Here is a 22,572-nt window from a genome sequence, read left to right on the forward strand (position 1 = left end):
ACAGAACACAAAATGGCCATTAACAGGCGGACTGAAGCCGATTGTCTTGGGAAAAGTGTGTATTTGCAGTCTACCATTAACCGTGAACCCTTGACCCCAATCTAAACCCCTTCAGTCATCTGTCGCTGTCTGTCTCTCTAGTTTTCCCTCTGTTTCAAAGGTACTGATAATTGAGTGTCAAAAAAGCATTTATGTTTTAATACAGCAGTGCTTCAGGTATATGGTATAAAAAGAAACTGAACTGATAAAACATGATGGTTCTGCAGTGTTTGGCATCTTCTGAGGAAATGTAGTAGACTATAAGTATACAGTGAACATGGACGTATACTAAGTATACTACGTTTTCTCAAGGGGTGAAATCTTACTCTGTGTTTTGTGATTGAAGTTTTTTAAATTATGTTTCGTGTGTGTGTTTATATATATATATATATACAGTAAATATTCATTGATATTAATGTTTAAATTTTATAATATATATTTTTTCATTGATATTAATATATGTTTGAATTGAATAATATTAAAATCTTTAATGACCTACAAATTACATCTTTCTTGTTGATTTTATGGCATAATGTTTCTGTATTTGTCAAAAGCCCTAAACTTTATTTCCAGATTGAAATAAAATCTGTTTTCAGTGTGATTTCAGTCACTGTCCCCAAAACAGGGAGGATTTTAGTTGCACTCCCCTTCTGAGGGAACAACTCATGACTAGCCATTCATTTACTCAACACTTGCATGAAATCTTGTTGCACTCTGATGGTGGTATTGAGCCAAGGCCACACAAACATTTCCTTATTTCATTCTGCTGTAAATGGTTTTGCTTGGAGCTAAATATATTGCTTGGTCATTGTTAAGGTTAAAATCAGAGTTTCTTTTACAGAAATTGAGTTTCTGAACTTTTAGGACAAACACTTGCACCTCTGCATTTCAGTATTCATAAAACTTTCTTGAAAGTTTAGGCTGAATATGGTGATGGTTGTTTTGTGAGGATAAATCTCTCTCACATATCGACAAAACACCACCTATCTGAAAATGTGTTTTACTCCTCTGAGACCTTTGCAGACAGTTATGATTAATTACAATACACCTTTATCTATAATGAAAAGTGCAGCACAAGAACACAGCGCTTACTTTGGACCACAGTGCGTTCCTTTAGATAATTTTTTTTCTGAGCATCTCCTGCGAGTTGTTTTTCTCAGCTTAAATCAGCCCACTTTACTTCCATCTGTGGTGACCTGATGGTCAAAGCCTGCAAGCTGTTTCCTCTGAGCGTGTGATCGCATGCGGGGGAATTTAGAGGTATATACACAGACGCTCAGTGAGGGATTGGCACCTTCAAACAAGCATCTCCATCACTCTCAGATAATCACTGCCTACACTCCTGCCGAGAGGTCCTGCCTTGGTTAATGCATTTTGTGCACGTAGAGCTTTCAATTTGCAAACAAGCCTGTCCACATTAGAGGAGACGGAGCATCAGCTGTTGTTCCAGGGCTGATGCACGTTTGGCTGGTGTTTTATTATTCTGTCTGCACAGTTGCAAATATAGCAAAGCAAGGGAGAAATGAGTTGTGTGATCGAGTGAACATTCAGGCTTTGTCTTGTTTGTCTTTGATAATGTGCGTCTCTTTTAATTATATTCAACTTTTTATGCATACATACAATACACTCACAATAAATACCTTACAAAATGATATGTACTTTATAGAAAATCTCAATAGCCTGATTTTATTGCGTCACTAATTGTAACTGTATTATCGCCCGGCTCTTTATATAAAGTTGTGTGTATATATAGATATTAAGTAAATGTTTTGATTTACTGTAAGAATTTTTTTTTTTGCATTGTTGTGAAATAAATTTGGCTTGACTTGACTTTCTCTACAAGAAGAACCTCATGTTGTTCCAAACCTGAATGACTGACATTTTCTGTGGAAAACAAAAGAAGATATTTTAGATGTTTTGTCCATACACTTAAAAGTCATTGGAGTCCAAAACAACTTTGACTTTACTTGTATGGACAAAAACAGTAAGACATTTTTTAAAATACTTTTGTGTTCCCACAGAAGAAAGAAAGTCATGCAGGTTTGGAACTAGCTACATAAGAGTGAGTAAATTCTAACAGAATGATCATTTTTGCATTAGCTATCCCTTTTAAGCATTAGAAATGTAATCCAAGCTCTCTCAATCTGTCTTTGTGTGTCAGTTTTGCAGATGTTTCCATGCGCTCGTCATGTGCATCACCCCAGAGAGAGGCTCCAGCTTCAAAAACTCCTCCAAAGTCACCAAAACTCTCAGGACAGTGCGACGTGCCAACGGCCAGAATGAGACCTTAGCAGTTGCCTCAGCTGGCCATCCTACTATCTTTGCTCCTAACAGCGGCGGTCAGAAAAGGTCCTCAGAGGGTGAGAAACCATCTCCTGCTGTGGGCCAGGGCACCAACAGACCTGTTGTCTCTCTTGTGGCCTATTACAATGGTTGAGCTCATACAGAAAGGCCAAACCAACACTAATACAGTGGAATTAGAAGTGACGGAGGTCACGGATTGCATAAAAAGAAAAGAGAATTGTTAAATGGACTGTCCTTCACTGACAGTCATGTCATGTTGTATGCGTGACCTTTTTATGGGAAAACACAAAGAATGGATATTGGAAGTAAACAGCTGGAGAAAGGAATGACACCCCAGAAGAAGTTTAAAACATCTGGATCTAACTGGTAATTTAGCTGATGTTTCTTATGAGTCCAGGATGTATATGTGCTCCCAGATTTTGGAGAGGTGTCGCTCTCTTTGAAACTGAGCATGAGCCTGTTTTTTTCCTGATATTTTACTTTAACAAGGACACTTTCGCTACCGGTACCTTTTCATGGTTGGACAACCAGTGTAGCACAGATTGTTTAAAGTGATGCTTTTGTTACTCTTCTTCTAATTCTGCTCAACATTTAGAACATGTACAACTACTCTAAGCACATGAAGGCCTGTTTGTGAAGAATGGTTGACTTAAAAATGAAAATTTGCTTAAACTTTACTTTCCCCCAGGTCATCCAAGATGTAGATTTGGAGAAATGTAGCATTACATCACTTGCTCACCAATGGATCCTCTGCAGTGAATGGGTGCCGAATCCACAAGTAATCAGATAATGTCTTGTGAAAGGTTTGTGCTTGTAAGAAAATAATCCATCATGAAGGCATTTTAAATTGAAACTGTCCCTTCTGACCAAAATACCAAAAATCCATAATAACTCTTCCTCCAGTGAAAATGTCCATCCCATCATCCTCTCACTTTAGAATCCACCAATATATTTATTTCGAACTGTTTTGGCATATAAACAGTGCTTGATCTGAGCACATTTCTCTCTTGATTCAAAGCACATACCTTTGATTCTGATTGTTTACAGGAAAAAGCAAAAGTATGGATATAGAACTCCCATTTTAGCCAGAAGCAACTATTTGAAGTTAAAAACATCTTAATAATGGATTTGTTTATTACAAACACGCAGGTTTTTGCTACAAGATGTTAATTGATGGACTGGAGTCATGTGGATTACTTGTGGATTATTGTAGTATTTTTACCAGCAGTTTGGACTCTCTTTCTGACGGCACCCATTCACTGCAGAGGATCCATTGGTGAACAAGTGATGTAATGCTAAATTTCTCCAAATCTGGTCTGATGAAGAAACAAACTCACGTGCATGTTGGATGGCTTGAGAATGTCAATTTTGTTTTTGATAATTTTAATAAATAGTTCACCTTTTTGGGTGAACTATTCCTTTATGGGATATATGTTGCTGAAATTTGAAGGGGTTATATCATTTTCCTTTATCATTTGAAATACAGAAGTTTAATAACTTTCTCCTCGGTCTTAAAAGAGCATCTGTAGAAACCCAAATACATTTAGCACATCCACATTTATACATCAATAATTAATTTTCATTGTCAAGTAAATCTAACTTGAATGTATCACTAATAGTAGAGTGAGATATGAAGAATGTCCACCGAAAGTTGTGCTTGGCTGTAGTTTATTACTTCGTTTTTTATCAAGGACCCTGATCACAACAGTGAGTTTGTGCAGCTCATTTCAGCAGGACTTGTTTTATGAAAGTCCTTAAAATGTTTGAGGACATAAACCCTGTTTTGAGCTGTAAGAAACCTTGACTAACATCATTAATTGACCTCAGGGAAAAATGTGAAATCTATGATATGACCCCTTTAATAACAATTAAAATGCAAAAGTCTACATGAAATAGTACAAGTATTTATATGTAAGCTCCGAAGTTCTATTTTAGCTTTCTGTCTATTTTAACAGATGTTGTGTAACATGTAAAACTGCTTAGCAAATGAAAACAGTCTGGGAATAGCTCTTCTTAGCCTTGCCAATATATTTCCAAGATTAAATAAGCAAATCATTGATTTGAAATACACAATTTTCTTGGCACATTATGTGAAATTGGCAGCAGGCACCCATCCCATGAAACCTCTTTATCGTACTGTTTACACACACACACACAAAATAATAAATAAATGCCAAAAAGCTTTCATAAACTATAACGTATCATAAAGCAATGATGCCTTGAAGCCAAACCTTGCAGCAGAATCTGTTTACAATGGCATTTATTTCAGTTTAATAAATTATAGTGTTCATATGTTTATTTTCGGTTTATTTTGTTTTGATTCTGGTGTTTTGTAATCAATATTTAAATTAGTTTGGCATCAAAAGGACAGGATTCTCAGCGACTAGCAGACTTGACCCCTCAAGACTTGAATAATGTGGGATTGGCCCGGGGTCCCAAGTGGGGCTGTTACTGTTCTTATCAGCTGATCCATGTTTTCTAATGCAGCAACATTCACTATCAAACAACAAAAAAGGATTTATTTCTATTATAACACCCTAGTGAATCACATATAGGCTATAGCCTACTGACTGAGAGATTTTTGGACTTATCAAAAGCATTTCTTACAGTAAGTGTTTTGTGTTTTAGTGTCATATTTTTGCTGATCAATTTTAATTTCCATTTTTGTGCATATCTTTAGTACTGCCTTGTTGCGGTAAACAAAAAATAATAATAATTCAGTGTCAAAAACCTAGTTTTACAACACTAATCAAATGTTTGGGGACCGTAAGGTTTTTTTTATTTCGAATACATTTTTTAGAACTTTGTATTCATCAAAAAATTCTGAAAAGTTAGCACGGTTTCCACAAAAATATTAAGCAGCACAACTGTTTTGTTTTCCACACTGATAATAATAAGAAATGTTTCTTGAACATCAAATCAGCATATTAGATTGATTTCTGAAGGATCGTGTGACACTGAAGACTGGAGTAATGATGCTGAAAATTAGCTTTGCCACCACAGGAATAAATTACATTTTAAAATATATTAAAATATTTATTTTAAATGGTAAATTTTCTGTTTTTACAGTTATTATTATTATTATTAAATAGAAACAGCCATTAAAAGATTAAACAACATTAAAACATTTTACAGACTCCAAACTTTTGAATGGTATATTTTATTTATTTTATTTGTATTTTTTTATAAAATTCTCACAAATCAAGTTATCTCTTTATGGCTCATATCATATAGTAATGGGGAGTTACCCAGAAATCCCATATAATCTAAATAAACACATTTGGATTAGAGCCACAGATCTGTTTTACAGAAGTATATTTTTACAAGAGTTGGATTTGTGGAACAAACTAACAATTATATGAACGTTTGATTTACAATTACATTATTTTGAGGGTTATTTGTATAATAGGGTTTTTGTTAGTAAGTATTTTTATGAGGCCATTTCTAGATGAAGGGGTGTGTGACCCATTTTTATGAGTTGCCATAGTAGTGCAAAGCTGACGTTGTGAAAACTTCTGTGCATTAAGTGCACTGTATGCAGTCAATGCTGTAGATATTGTGTCAGAATATATATGGAAATGCAATATAACAGCACTTTGAAATGCATAAAAATACAAATGAACAGCACTGAATTGTTTTGTAAATGAAAAACAACATTTGTTACAGTCCAGCTGCATGTAAGATCCAAGCTTCTTCTTTTTTTCTTTTTTTTTATTCTAGCTTGCTTTGTACAATCTAAATAAGATTGAAATTACAGACTTCTTTCTGATTTATTTTTCTGACATGCTCCAAATGAAGCTAATACATCATAGTGATCTCCAAATCAGAGCTTTTGCTTTATAGTTTTGTTGTGGACTATTTGCACTGGACTATTTGACAGACGATCACTAATTCGTTTGTAAATTTGTTTGTGCAAGTATGTGTGTGTGTGCTAGCATTCGTCTGTATTATGTATTACCAAAGCAGTTTTTTCTCTAAATGCTACCTACATTAACGCTAATAATAAAAATATCTGAATATAAAATATGTATGTGGTTTCAATAGAAGTTACTGCTTTTGTTTGATTGTAAAATGTCCACAATGCCTTTTATACAATTTGTACAACAGAGAAAAGCATATTTCTAGTTTGTGCTCTGTTGAAATTTCCAGATTGCTTTGCCGTTGTGTATAAGAAATCTTTGGCAATCTGAGCTGTCAAGCAGATTTTCAGATATCCTCTTTTCTGCTAAATTAGTAATGTTTCCTATTATTTCAGACCAAAATGCAAAGGGTAAAGCATCCACGTCATCTGTCTTTGTGACAGATGTCTGCTTTCTTAGTTTCTGTCTTAACAGTGTGATGTACTGGGATCTGATTTCAGACTTGAAGATGGGAAAGTCACACCATAGTGTGATAAATCCCTCTCTGAACTGGATGAATCAATAGTCAGGGTGGTGCAGAGCCGGTGAGGGAGAGAGAAATGCTTAAAGACAGAAAGCTTTCTAATGCCTTGAAAAGTATTTGTTGATGGGCTATCAGACGCAGCAGGTGCATTAGGAAGATGCATTAGTGAGTAGTGTCATTTCCAGGCATACTGCATATTTCCAGTATACCAAACAGCAAGAGATTTCACATAATGCATTCATAAATATATATGTGCAGACAATGTTTAGAAAAATGTGTGCATATATGTGTGTGTGTATATGTGGTGTTGGTGTCAGCCAGAGTCTGTAAAACTTTGTCGAGTTGGGTCTCCAGTTTTCACACTAAGATTGAGCTGCTGACAGTCCTGTCACTTATTTTTAACTTCACACCTCATAACGGTCACACAATTTTACACTCACCTTATATATATATATAATTTCCTTATATTTATTTAGTATTTTATTTTAGTTATTTTTACATTATTTTAGACACTGTAACTGGTTATTGCATATATGTACAAAATTCCATCATTTACTCACTCTCATGCTGTTCCAAACTCACATGACTTTGTTTCTTCCAGGAACACAGTTATTTTGCAGAATTTCTTCTCAGAATACTTCTCGCCAAAATGCATCACAGCAGGTTTGACATCAGTTACATCAAATAATATGGATTTTGGAAAGAAGGGTGAGTACATTTGGTGTGAACTAGTGCTTTAATATGAGGTCACAAGACTGCTTTAAATATATTAAAAATGTTGATGATAAAGTATACAGTACAGTTCACATGCTGTGAACTGCCCTTGTGTTTGTGTTAATATGTATTTAAATACAGTTGAACAGAGGAGCAGACGGTATTAGATATTCACAGAACAAAACAGAGCAAAACGTATCTGCTAAATCAAATAAAAACCTCTTACCTTTAAGCCATAGTAATCAATCTCCCACAGAGACGGATGAATGTTCAGCAATACACATTTATTCTTCTGTTCAGTGTTCACTTACTGTGAACTATCGCCAAAGCCCTCGGGCCTGACCGTAATTATTTCACTGTCACTTTGGCAGAGTGTTAGCGTCACAGTGACTTCTGTGAGGGATCTGCCTGTTTATCATGTCACTTATTCATATTTTACGTGGATATGAGAAACCTTTTTATCCAGAGAGTTTCTCTAATGCAGGGGTGTGTCCCCTAAAATGTGATTGGCCACTCCAGGTGCCACTTCAAAGTTAAGGCCAGTTTATTACAAGGACAATAACTATAACTAGAAAGTTTTACTAATCATTCTAATTATATAAGAATAGGGAAGTCCATACAACTATAATGATAAAGACAGAGGAAAGATATCATTGGAATCATTTTCAGAAGGATATTTTCCAGCTGATGAATGACAAAAAAAAGGACAGCCAATAAGAATCCACCTTCAACAAAACTAATCTGTCAGTTGGTGTGGACACTAATATAATTACATAATAATTACATAGTTGGTGTGAACGAGCCTTTAGACTTAATAAATGATACATTAAATTGAGTAAATATGGAAGTATTTAATACAGTGGACTGAAAGTATATTTATTTAAAATAGAATTTTAAACAAAAAAAATAAGGTATTCCACATGTTTTGCAGTATTAATGAGTAATTCATAATTCAATTAAATGATGCAAAAAAATTTTTTTTAATAATAATATAATTTTTGGTCTTTCTAATTGTAATCACTGTATTAATTATATTATATTAATTTTAGTGCTGGCAATGATTAATTGCCAGCACTAAATCCAAAATAAATCCAAAATAAAAGTTTTTGTTTATATAATATGTGTATTTGTGTGTGTGTGTGTGTGTGTGTGTGTGTATGTGTGTGTGCTGTGTACATGTAAGACACACACATACAGTATATATTTTGAAAATATATACATGCATTTACATGTATATATTTATTAGGGGTGTCCCCGACTAAGGATTTTCATAGTCGAATCGGGATTTTCGAATCATGCCGATAGTCGACTGATAGTGCAGAAACACAGCAACTAAACTCCCTCCCTGATTTTGCTTCTCTCTCTCTGTTACTGCCAGTTCATAGAGAGAGCCATCTGCTGATGTGCTTCTCTGCGGCAGGAGCCAGATGCCCTCAGTGACAGATTAGACGCCAGTGACCCGCAGTGACTGGCTCCAGTCAGACGTACGGGAGGGAGCAGCACTGGCATGCTGGGCTGTCCGCTGTGGCACACTGGCACCCTACCACCCCACAGCTCAGTAAGCCCACCACAGCTCACCGCTTATCTCCACCATGCCACAGCATACAAAGACACGCGCGCACCCAAAAGAACATTTAAACAAGTACAAATGCCAAATGAAAGCGAGATATACAGTAGGGAAACATTCTGTCACGATTCTATGTGCATTATGAATCAAAAGCACTGGAGGCTGCACACACTGCAGTGGTTATCCAAAAGAAAAATGTTATTTCAATACAATTTCATGAACAGAAATGTAGCTCCCTGGTACAATTCAACAGAGAACTGTCAAGATGAAGTCTAAATTTTATTTTTATAAAACATGTTCCTATGCTTATCATGAATGATTAATCACTATACACTCACTAACTTCCTTTTCATATGATCAACAAGTTTTCATATTTTTGAACTCGTCCCCTCCACAATACAGTATTGCAGGTGCAGATAATGCTGATATTTACTGATTTAAAAATATCAGCAATTTCATTTATTCCAATTTTAATTATTTTATTATTATCCTTTTTTCATTAAATTTTTTTTATTTTACTTATATTTTATATCAATTTTGCATGTGTATATATGTATATATATATATACTGTATATTAGTGCTGTCAAATGATTAATCGCGATTAATCGCATCCAAAATGAAAGTTTTTGTTTACATGTGTGTGTACTGTGTATATTTATTATGTATACATAAATACACACCCATGCATGTATATATTGAAGAAAACATGTTATATTTATATATTAATTATATTTATATATAATATAAATTATATGAATATAAATATATGCATATAATTACATGTAAATATTTTCAAAATATATACTGTGTTTGTGTGTATTTATATATACATAATAAATATACACAGTACACACAGATATATTATGTAAACAAAGACTTTTATTTTGGACGCCATTAATCGCGATTAATCGTTTGACAGCACTAATATATATAAATATGACAGCGTATGTGTCAGTCCTCTGTCGTGTGTGCCATGTGTTCCCGCCTCTTGTGTCCATATTTGGTTTGTTTCCTGTCCTTGTTAAATGTAATCATTAGTTAATTCTTGTCCAGCTGTGTTTGTCTCGTTATCTATGATTTACCTGTGTATTTATAGTCCTATCTGTTCAGTTTGGTTTCATCTGGTCTACTCGTTACTCCCCGGTGTTCCTGTCTGTGTCTGTGTCTGTGTCTGTGTCTGTGTCTGTGTCTGTGTCTGTGTCTGTGTCTGTGTCTGTGTCTGTGTCTGTGTCTGTGTCTGTGTCTGTGTCTGGGTCTGCCTTGATGTCATCAGTAAAGACTATTATTTGAAGTTATATCCTCCTCTGCGTGTTCCTGTGTCCTCTTCGTGTGTGCACCATGACAGAAGACCAGACCTTCAAACAGTAAGCGGCGCTCCTTCACCTCGTTTTGTTTAGTTCGTTTTTTCTAGTTTTTATTTTGTCCCGCGGCATGGAAGTCGCCACTCGTGATCCCGCCATAGCCCACTGCAAGTCGGCGTGGGAGTTTGGCGGGATCGCCGCAAGTCCGCTGGCCGCGAGCCCTCCAGCATGCCTATCGCGGGAGTTATCCGCCGCCGTTCGCGGCTCACCCAAGTCCGCCATCTGTGGGGAAAGCCAACACACCGTCGGCGGCTCCCCCGAATCACGCCGCCGTTCGCGGCTCACCGAGCCCGCCGGATCGCCGCTGAGTCAAGCCCGCCGGATCGCCGCTGACTCATGCCTGCCGGCTGCCGCTGTATCCATGTTCCGGCCAGGAGTGCCGGTTTTGTGTTGTGCCCACAGGAACAGTTTTAATCATGTCATGTCGGTCTTGTTCACGGAGACTCGTCTGGGCAGGCGGCTTTTCTTGTAGTGGCCACGGAGGCCATTTCCAGCCGCCTGCCCCCTTGTCGTGGAAGTGGAGGCGGTTGCTAAGGGACCCTGTGAGGGCCCCTGACTCCTTGTCATGCCCAGGAGAAGCCTCCGCTTCCGAGCTAGCCCAGGAGGGCTTCCTGTTCCTGTGGGTTGTCCTGTCCCAGTCCTGTTCCTGTCCTGTTTTGTACTGTACTGTGTGTCTAGCCCCGGAGGGCTCCTGATACCCCCTAACTTCCCCAGGGAAATTTGGGGGGGGGGGGGGGTAAAAGGGATCCAGCTGTAGGGGCCGAGGGGTCTGAGGCCAAGGCCCTGAAGACCATCTTCCATGGCCTCCTGAGCTCCCAGCTCTGCCTTGGCCTCCGTCTGTCTGTTTCACTCTGGAGGTCCCCGTCCTGTGTCCCAGTCCGTGTCTGTCCTGAGGGGCTTCCAGAGCGCCCCCCCCCCCCCACCCCCCCCCCTCCCTGATGAAACTGTTAAGGCTCGGGACGAGCCTTTCGGGAGGGGGGAGTTATGTCAGTCCTCTGTCGTATGTGTCCTGTGTTCCCGCCTCTTGTGTCCATATTTGGTTTGTTTCCTGTCCTTGTTAAATGTAATCATTAGTTAATTCTTGTCCAGCTGTGTTTGTCTCATTATCTATCATTTACCTGTGTATTTATAGTCCTATCTGTTCAGTTTGGTTTCATCTGGTCTACTCGTTATTCCCCGGTGTTCCTGTCTGTGTCTGCCCTGCCTTGTCTTGCCCTGCCTTGATGTCATCAGTAAAGACTATTATTTGAAGTTATATCCTCGTCTGCGTGTTCCTGTGTCCTCCTCGTGTGTGTGCACCGTGAGAGTATGCATATATATATATATATATATATATATAGCCAATATTGTATATTTAATTGTGCAATTCTCATTTCCCCAGTTTTTACATTTAGATATTATTTCCTATAATCTAATGCTCACTTAAAACATTAATAATTTACCAACCCTGTTAAATGTGATCTAAAAAAGGTAATAATTTTTTATATCGTAAATTAATAATCAATAAATTATTAATAATTGTTCAGTTCTCATTTTCCCTATTTACATGTTTTTGCTGTAATTTAATGCTCATTTAAAAACACTAATTTTATAACACCGTAACGTGTAATCTAAAAAAGTTAATCATTTTATATGGTAAATTAATTGTGCAGTTCTTATTTTCCCTGTTTTTATATTTAAATTTTTTTGCTGTAATCTAATGCTCATTTAAAAACACTAATTTAATAACACTGTTACATATAATCTAAAAAATAGTTTTTTTTACAATTATATTTAACTGTGCAATTCTCATTTTCTCTATTTTACAGTATACAGTAGCCTATTATTTGCCCTAACAATAAATAACAATGTTAAATGTAATGAACAAAGAATCATTTTCATCCTGTATATCTAAATTCACACAATTGACTGTTTTAGTGTTTTATTTTTAATTTACTTCGGGTGTATCCCTTCATAGCCTATAGATAAAATCATCTCTCCTGCCTTATACTTATTTCTCATTGAATATCTTGTTTCACTCAAAAATACATTGAAAATATCGAAGTGAAATGAGTGTCATGTTTATATGCTTAAATATTTATCCACATTTATAAAAACCAAAAAGTAGCTCTCTGCCCGGATTTGAACATTCACGCTTATGTCTTCAATGCACTTTGGTGCCCTTTTCCAGGTCATTTCTAAAGCAGACTCCCAGAGCGCAGCGCTCTCGTAAAAGATTTCTGTCATCGAATACCTTTCCTGTGCATCAGAGCACAACCTCTTCAGAGATTTCCCAAAGAGCAGTCAAAACTGCACCTAAATGGCTCTATTATGTCTGACCTCAAGTTTCTCAGTTGAAAAGGTTTGAATCGTTTCGAGTCAAACTGGGTCAGCACACCATTTCTCTTCAGCAGCTGTTCTTTTATAGTGCCTAAATGTCATGTGTGAGAATGTGTGCTAGGCTCTGGGATATGAAAAAGTTCAATTACATTAATCACACAAACAGTGATTAAAATACATCTGTGAATTCAGGGGGTGGGAATAGGAAAATGATTAGAAGATCATTGTGATGCTAATTTGTTCCTCAGAGGGATTTTTCTACTTAATCTTATTTGTGAAATATTAGCTAAATTGAAAAGCACTAGTCACTGCAGGCTTTTTTATTTTTATACACATCCATGGTTTCAATATTAATGTATTTTATTCAGTTTTTTTCTCTTTCACTTTGATAAAGTTTACTTTTTATGTTATGTTATTTACCAAGAAGAAAGTACTTTAAGCTAAATCTATAGAAGCAATGTCATTTTAAATCTTTTCAAATGTTATTTAGGTGTTTTTAATTTATGCTCTTATTACATTACTTATTTGTAATTGTATTTTAAATATTCATACCCTAATTTTGTACATGCAAGAACTGAATTTGGCACTCAGAGGTGCTTTATGGTTTTTTTTCAGCCATTTGAATAATAGATGTGTGAAATTTCCTGTTCTCACAAGTTCACAGACAACCAATATTAAATAAAGGCACAATTACAATACTGATTCTCATCCAATCCACTGATTTGTGCATTTTCAAATCACAAAGAAGGAAAGATCAATGTTTCATTTTTCTTCAAAACAAGAATATAATCATTCTCAGCTTTGTATCTTGCTCTTTTTGACAAAAAGAAAAGAAAGTTATGTGTCCAATTCAACAGAAGATCATGGCAAATTCCAGAACTGATGTAGAATTTATGGGGTCAGTTGCATAAACTTAGGCTCCATGTGCCTTAACAATCAGTTTGACTAACTAGCAGTTAACCAAATGGTAATCAGTCTTACTTTTCGGATACAAATTAGACCAATTTTTGTTTTCATGCAACTGGTTTTAAAAACTTATGACCAATCTGGGAGAAAATAATTTGTTGACTAACTTTTAGTCTAAGTTTATGCAACCAGCCAATGTTGTCATGAATAAATATATATATATATATATAAGAGGAAGCATATAGAAGATAGGAAGGCATATAGGGTCAAAGGTCACTCGTGGTAGTCTAAATGAATCATAATGAATGGTTCACGTAGCTTTTAAAAATATTTTCTTTTGTGTAGACATTACATTAGATGGTTAAGAGACAGAATAATGCAGATGTAAGTATGTAATGGTAGATTTTATAGAATTTATATAGAGTTAAACTAGAGTTGTTTTTTGTTTTTTCTAATCAACTTTTATATTTATATTTTCAGTTATTTTAATTTTAGTTTAAGTTTTACCAGTTTTGTTATTTGCTTTTGTAGTTTTTTTTATTTATATCTACTTAGCTTTAATTTATTTTTATTTCAGTTTAACTATTAGTAACTTCAGCTTAAACTGATTACATCAGTTTTTCATCTAATAATTTTTATAATTTATTTAAAGCTATAAAAAAAAGATTTTTAATAGCTTTAGTTTTAGTTAAAGATAAATACAAAGTTCTGTCATGAAACTCTAGGTCTGATATGAAACTCAATCTAATATAATCACATCAATACTCACATCAGCAACCAATGAGCTCGCTGCTCAACATTCAAATACTTGGCTAGTGCTTGCTGTAGCAGTTGCAGTGCACTTCTGAAACCCTTCATCTTCCCCAGCTCCACCTATATAGATGTTACATTATTTCTTACATGCGCACGGCAGCATGAATGCGGATATATTGAAAGTATCAGTGTCTGTACTGGGGGGTAATTAATATGAATTTGTATTATTTTAAATCTAATTGTTACGAATTCATATGAAATCATCATGAGATAAAATGTTTGACTTGTAATAGCACTTGCACGTTGTTGCTCTTTTGTTGGTTTTGATTGCTTCTTATGTCCTCATTTGTAAGTCGCTTTGGATAAAAGCGTCTGCTAAATGACTAAATAAATAAATAAATAAATAAAATAGTCACATTTTCTCATGTGAACACGCAGCAACCAAGATAAATCTGAAATGTAAAATATATACAGCAAATAAAAGTTGTTTAGTCAAGCATGACCAGAAATGACCGTGAAATGCTCTGCCGTGTGATTAAAAAAAGAGAGACGCTGTCTGATGAATGTCCAGGCGGGGGAAGAAACTGAAGTAGTGGAGATGAAGGTGCACATCAAACCCTGTGCAACAGTCTGATAATTTAAAATCTGTGAATGCGTACTCCAGTCCAAACCCATGATTTATTCATACAGACAGCAAGCGGGGAGCAGGAAATACTAATGGTAGGAACTGACTGTTGAGCGGCTTCTCAAGGATGCTGTTGTCTAGCGCAGATCCAGAGATGAGGCTTCTACAGGCCCTCTCTGTATGCACGATCTCGCTGTCAGCCTCTCATTAATTCACACACAGCTCTTCCTTCACGGGCCACGTTCACACTACGAATGGCCGTCTGGCCCTCAGGGACCCTGGCAGAAACATTGTGGCTTTTGAAGAGTTCTTTTGGCTCACTTTGTGTCCTCAAAGGTGGGGTAGATTAAACAGACTTCTGAATGCAGAAAAACAGGGGGGAAGAACCTCTCCAAGGTCCTCTATCGTTCGCTCTCAGACTCAATCTGTGTGACTTGCTGGCTGTCAAACGGGTTTGATTTGTCAGGATAATGGATCCATGCCACGCTCGCAGCATAGCTTGACTGTTGTTTGCATGTTGGCACATGTTCTGGTGTAGAGAAAAGCAGGAAAACAATGAAGCAATGGCAATTCCCCTGTCGCTGCTCTCGATAATCAAAAGGATTTCTCTTTTGCAGACAAAATCTTCTCTCTGTGGTTGTGAAGATGAGAAATGTATGACTTTGCTCATGGGAGACCCCCTTTACAGAGCACTGTTATGTAAAATGCTTTTGATAATATGTCAGATATTTTGATAATATGACAGACGTATGATACTGAAGCAAAAGTGATGTACACCTTTGAGACAAGTCTCTGCAGACATTTTATTAGTGGATGAACCACCAATGTGCTCAGCATATAAATGTATTTTGTCTCAAAATCCAAATTCAACCCAGGTATTTTCAAGAAAGGAAAATTATTTACTAATAATTAAAAGGATACTGAACTTAGTCTTTTTGTTTTATTTCTTTATAATGAAATTATAAAATAAAACTTCCATTTCTTAATGTTTGTTTTATCTAAATATTAGATCATTTGGACCACAGCTTTCTTTGAAATATCTTATTTCCTGTTCTACACAGGAAAGAAGCTCATACAGGTTTGGAATAACATGAACGTGAAATGCTGACAAAAGTTTCATTTATGAATGAACTATCCCTAAGCTTTTGTTCTAAATACTCTTATTCGTGTGCTTCCTCAGCCTCTGCCTTCATAAAACACGAAGTTTCATTGCTTCATGCTAATAAAATGTGTAGTCACAGCTGAGACTCTGGCCAAGTGAAGAAGTCACTGTGCAGACTTGGCTACATTTGAGGATACTGTAGGGTCTTTTTCCAGACTTCAAACAGCAGAGGTGGTTATTGTTGGATGGATTTCAATTCCTCCCTGTGTATTTCTGCATTAGAAAAGAAATGCCTATCTCTACCTCTTCTATTTATTTTTATTAACTTTTTATAAAGGCTATATTCTACTCAATCTTCATGATGAAAATACCTATTTAAATCCGAAAGGTCTAATGTTCCACTCAGACAGGATAGAGTTTAAATAACTTAGAGCTCAGTCTGACATAGTTTTCAGAAATGTAGTGGAGTAAAACTCTGATAAGTATAGTTTAGAGCATCGTGAAACTTTATTACTGCCCACCACTGCAAAATACGTGTGTAGCATTTCTCACGAGAGTTGTAGCCTTTACAGCTCAGCATAAACATTACGTCAGTATTATTGTTCACCTAATAATGTCAACAAGCATAATTTGGTGGAGGATTTTGCGTATTACAGTTCCACTGCTGTATGAGAAAAGAGAAACGCTGAGTGGTTGGTTCACTCCATGTGTGAAATTGAATTCTGTCTTGTACAAATTTACATACACTGAGACAACAGGTTAATCTTTGTGCTTCTTTTCCAAAATTGAATGACTTATCATGTTGCATGATATTTTTCTGCAGCCTGATGTGAAATGCAGGTGGTGATGTGAGATTGGTGTGGGCTGTGGGTGCACTGCTGCTTTCCTATTAAACTGAGTGTCCATCTTTGTGTGGCAGTTTGTACTGCTGACACAGGGAAGGGCAGAATATGATTAATAATTCTGCTTTGATAAGTCTATTTTATATACATTCAGCCTGTCAGTCACGTCCCTGTTTTTTAGGTAAGAAGAATGTGTATTGAATAGCTATATTCAGTGTTAACATTGGTCCTGTGGTCACAGGATTTATTGAGTGAGAAGACTGGAAGATTTTGAGATTTACTGTAAAGGTGAGTATGTTCAATGAAATGACCCCCTGTGAGTGCTGGAGGGCAAAAGCAAACAGATCGATCCTGTTACCTTTGAGCAAGTTGTCTGAAAGGTTGTGAGGCCCAATATCTTTATGAACCAGCACAATTGAGTGATTTTATCACTAAAAGTCACCAGGTTGCTGTTCTTTTAGATGTTCTTACTGCAAATCGTTGCCAGTGAGAACGGCCCCACACCTGCGCCTACTGATATAGCTCTTAACTTTTTCTATTAGTTTGAAATTGGTTTTAGATTTTGCAAATGGAGTCAAACTGTGTTATCTGATATCTAGAAAACAAATTGGGGGACAAACAACACAAAATTGAAGAAAGATTTTTATCTAAGGTAATTGATATCTTCTTTTGTTTTCATTTACTCTTAGCAGAATGCTCCCCATTACCAAGTCTTTATACACACACATAGAGTCAAATTATTAACACAGTAGTCTAAGTGTAAGTGAGTGATCTAAATTTGACATTTGCTGCAGGAAAACTTTGTCCATGCTAACACTACGTAAATAATGGTAAAAACAATATTTGGGTATTGTAGGTGTTTGCTAATGGTTGCTAATGTGCTCAGAGTGTTGCTAGGGTATGTTGACATCCCTAACCCAAAGTATGAGCAATAGTAATAGTATGATACACTAATATATTACAGTTGCCATATGCTGACATATTATTGAAACTAACATAGATTCATTCATACTTTGGTCTCTGATATTGTTACGATCATTTTAAAACTTTGTCAATACGTTATTATGTACAAGATGCTGCAGAAATATAGAAATATATTTTCATTTTCAGATTTAAAACTGCTGTCTCTACTGAGAACTACTAACTTCTTTAGAAGAAACATCATTCTCTAGGACTGCTTGTTCTCAGTTGTTCACAATAATTGCTTTCCATGTATGTGTTTTCTCATTATGGCGGTGTGTGGGGAACAAATATTTGTTTGTGTGCAGGCATTAATACTGTTTGAATGGCTGTAGCGCTGGATTTAATGCTCTGCTGTCGTGGAAAGACCAAAGCTTGCTGTGCCCTTTCCCTCCAGCCAGAGCTACAGTCCAGTAATAATGAGCCCAGTTGAAGCAGGTACAGGCTGCGTGGTCAGCTGGGACCAGACCTGCTGCTCTGTAAGACACTACAACTCATAGCCTGATATGACCCGGCTGGACTTCATAGACTAAACTCAGCACAATTTCTGCAGTTCCAGCAGACTTTACACTCCATGTTACTGTTTCTGTGTTAATTGATCCAGCACAGTCAATAAGAGGGAACGCAGGGGAGCGTGAAAAAAAGCAAATGGTGAGGTATGTTTTAGTATCATTTCAGTAGAAGAAGCAAAAAATATTGTACCATGCTGTCAGAATTTTTGATAACATGATTAATTTGTAATATGTTACTGAAATATAATCTTGACAAACTGTTTTGGACATTTCGGTCTTCCCCCATTTAAATAGGTGAAGCTGTACTTGTAAGCCTAATGCTTTCATTGAAAATAGCCTCCCAGGGCTGTTATTCAAGATAGCTGCCAAGTGAACTATAAAGAACTCATAAGTAAGGTAAGGGTTTTATTTATTTTATAGCATGTGCATTTATAGCATCACACACTGGTGATTCAGAGTGGAATATATCTGGTAAAAAAAATTATAGAATATGATGTCTAGAATATAGTCTTTGAACCAGACATTAAAAACTATGGCTTTGCAAGACTACGAATGAAATAGAGATGGAGAGAGAAGTGGAGAGGATTTAGCCAGACTTATGGATGTAGAGACTTTCCTTCATTCCTCTTCTTTCTTGTCTCTCTTCCATCTCTCTATCAAATGACCTTCGGTTCGTGTTGAACATGAGTGTAGTGAGCAGCGGATCATCTGGGGAATCCGCCCCTTGGTTCATCATTAAAACGTTTCTCAGGCAGGGAATACAGCAGCTGCGTCTCAGTGGTCCAACATCTGGGGTCTGTTGAGGAAGGAGGGGGGCAATGATGGGTTGTGAGCAGAGAAAAGATCATTTATTAAGTCATTAAGTAATTAGCACATCAGAATGCAAGGAGAAAAGGGGTAAATGAAATTTCCAGAGGTACAAATGAGGCATGGAGGCTATTTCTGGATGTCAGTACCTTCCATGCTAACATCTAGTTAATCAACTCTTAGTGTTGGTAGTGTGTCGGTGGTCTGACGAGACCTTCTAAATGAGTATTGACAACAGAGATGGAGCAATGTCAATGGAAAATTGAAATAATGTTATTTCTGGGTGATTAAAAAAAAAAGTTCCTGATGCAGTTTGGGCTCTTGAGAAACCTTGGTGTTGGATTGCATTATAAAAAAAATCACAATCTTCAAATAGCCTATGTTAATCAGAAAGAGAGCCCATTTTCATTATAACTTCATAACTTGTACACAACATTGCATCTCTAAAGACATTATCCTGATGTGTGTGAGGAGTCATCATCATATTCATTTGTTCAGCCTTCGTACGGTATATGAATGTAAACTAGCTTGCTGTTAGCAAACTATACCCATGACTCTCCTTTTTCTGCTTGAGTTGCTTTTGCTGAACTCTCATGGCACAGTCAGTCGTTTCTCATTTAATGAACCTCTGCACTTATTGCCGTGACTTATTATTACTATTTATGATTGATTGTTTTTCTATGATATTCATTCACATCTTTGCATAATTCAATGGATCCTCAAGATGCTTGCATGGAAATGTGACCTAACCCTAGGGCCTCCAACTTATCTCAGATTTTGCATGATTTCATCCTGAAAAAAGCGGAGAAACTCACCCAGCAGCAAGACTTAGATGAAATCGATATGACCAGACTGCAGTTCCTGGCTCTCCATCTCTCCTGCACTAAATATTTATGCAGAAGGTCCACAGAGTGAAGCGGTGGCCAGGGAGTTTGTCAGTCAACCCCTCACCATGGATGTCCTGTCTATATATAGGCCTAGATATTCTTCATGCAGTTCGGTCAAGTTCTCATGGTGGAGCGCTAATATGTAAAAGTATTAAAAAGGGATAAAAACATTCCTGTGCAAACCATTCTACGGCTCAATATTTCACTAGATTCCTCCCGATAACAATTTCAGTTGTCATAAGAGGGCAATGGCTCTAGGGAAATGGACCCTGCATAAGTGAAATGGTGTCTACTTTCCTAAAACAGCCACAGGGTAGAGAGAGAGAAATATGGAGAGTGAGGAAAAGGTTAGAACGCATACCAAATAGACAAGGTAACACCTCATTATTCCAGCTGTCACTAACTGAAGAAATGACATAACCAGGTCTCTATTCTGTTCGTTGGCAATTTACAAAATGCCTTTTTCTCATTTTTTCAAGTCGTCAACGTCTTGATTGCGTGCCTTGGCCTTTATAGTGTATTTTAAGCAGTTTATAAAGTCATCTGTATTTTATAACAGTGTGACAGTACATCTACACTGACAATCATGGGCTGTCTGCTGGTTGTTTGAGCAAGTGCTTGATCAGCTGCTGCACAGCGCTGAACAATTAGCGGGCGTAGTGTCTCTCAGGAACACAATAATTCAACGCAAAAATCATCAGTTTAGGTTAACCAGGTGCTAAAAACATTCAAATGCTTTGCCTTGAGTCTTTAAATTAAAGGCATTAGTTGTTTCCTAAATGACATATCCAGGTATTTTAAATGCACTTTTTCTTTTTGGAATATTCACACTACTCTCACTATTTATGCTAGAAAATGGAATCGAGAAGTGCAAAAGTGTGCAAATCGGGATGCACCTATTGTCATTCTTTTCAGTGCAAACACGCTTGCTTTGTAGCTGCTGTTTCCATTTCATTAATATAATATCATAATTTAATATGCATATGTATACTAAGGTTTGAGGTTAATCAAAATTGTATTTAAATAAATTAATACTTTTAGTCAGCAAGGATGCATTAACCTCTAAGACTGCATTAAAGACATTTGTAATGTTAGAGATTACAAATCAAGATAAAGATCTGTTTTAAATGAATGCTGTTCTTTGGGAAAGAAATGTATTTAGGTTTTGTACAAAAATGCTAAGCAAAAATATTAATATTAAACTGTCTTCAACATTAATAATATATATAGAAATCTCAGGAATAATTACATTTTAAAATATTTTGATTAAATACATCCAGTCGTAGTGAGCATAAGAGACATCTTTCAAAAACAATATATATATTTAAATCATACTGACCTCAGACTTTTGAATGGTAGTTTATAATGAACTGGTTCAGTATGATATAGCATCAGTTTGGTTCCCTGACCTACATTAAGGTCTAGATGGTGTGCCTCCTTATTTAGCTGTGTGAAATCTCAAATTATTATATCTGGTGAAGACTAACTCTCTGACATACTTTTATGTCTGAAGTTTATTTCTACTAGTTTCTTGAAGTCTCAAGATGTTGTTAGAGAAAATGCTGCAGTTTTAGGTAATGTTTCTAAGACTCAAGGTATCTATGGAAATAGATTTCATTGGATTCCATTAGTTAGGAGAGAAAAAGACTCCCACACAGAACCCACTCGGACTGAAAATTGCTGAATAGCTCTATTGATCACTATATTTCTGGTCTATTATACGTATGTTCATATATGAGGTTCAGCATGGGAGCTCTGATATGGGAGCCACAAATCCCATTAAAAGAAGGAAATGAGAGAGAGATGAAGATGGTGGGAATGCTCATAAAAAGCAGAGGTCTACTGGGACGCGTGGCCTCCCTGTGTTCATTAGCATGGCCCATAGAGTTAGGATGAATTACCTGTCCTGCATGATTCATTACATTTGCCCTTTACTTATCGCTCATCTCATTTTATTTTATTTGGGCCAGATATGTCACAAACCATGTCCCTTGGCTATCACCTGTTGTTTAATGGTGTAAATGGTATTGGTCCCAAAACTAAACCGTGGTTGCATTGTGCACCTGCTGCTGTGAGCTCTGGGCCCTGATATATGATCTGTAATCAGAATTTAGAGCCATCCGCATTCTATTTTGGTCATGCTTTTAAAGGGATAGTTGACCTGAAAATTAAAATTCTCATGTCATTCCAAAACTTTTTTTTTTTAATTCAGGTTTTTCAGTTATAGCGACCATGGCTACCAAAAGACACAGTGAAAGTGGTCAATGCAAGAGATATTAAACCAATATCACATAAGAGTGTGTTATCATCGTAAGGATATATCTGCCTTTCAGATTTTTCAAATGTGCACAATCCAGCATTACACCACAAACACATTTTTACGTTCTGCGAAGAAAAAATGCTAGGTCTGGAGACATGTTTTTTTAAAAGTTAAATTACTTTTAACTTAAGCGCTGCATTTTTAGAACACCATGTCATATTCAAGGCACT

At 36.5% G+C, this 22,572-nt stretch overlaps 1 protein-coding gene across 1 annotated transcript in view; it reads left to right on the forward strand.

The window, feature by feature from the left end:
• LOC306863162 (parapinopsin-like) overlaps nt 1-2,476 on the forward strand; it is a gene marked incomplete at its 3' end in the record, with an annotated part of 34,588 nt that extends 32,112 nt beyond the window's left edge. Inside the window, exon 4 of the mRNA XM_079406374.1 lies at nt 2,201-2,476. Within this exon, the coding sequence (XP_079262500.1) occupies nt 2,201-2,476 (276 nt within the window). The remainder of the gene's footprint in view (nt 1-2,200) is intronic.
• Nucleotides 2,477-22,572: the final 20,096 nt, after the last annotated feature.

This window comes from Barbus barbus, assembly GCF_936440315.1.
Source record: "Barbus barbus genome assembly, chromosome: 44".
Taxonomy (NCBI): Eukaryota; Metazoa; Chordata; class Actinopteri; order Cypriniformes; family Cyprinidae; genus Barbus; species Barbus barbus.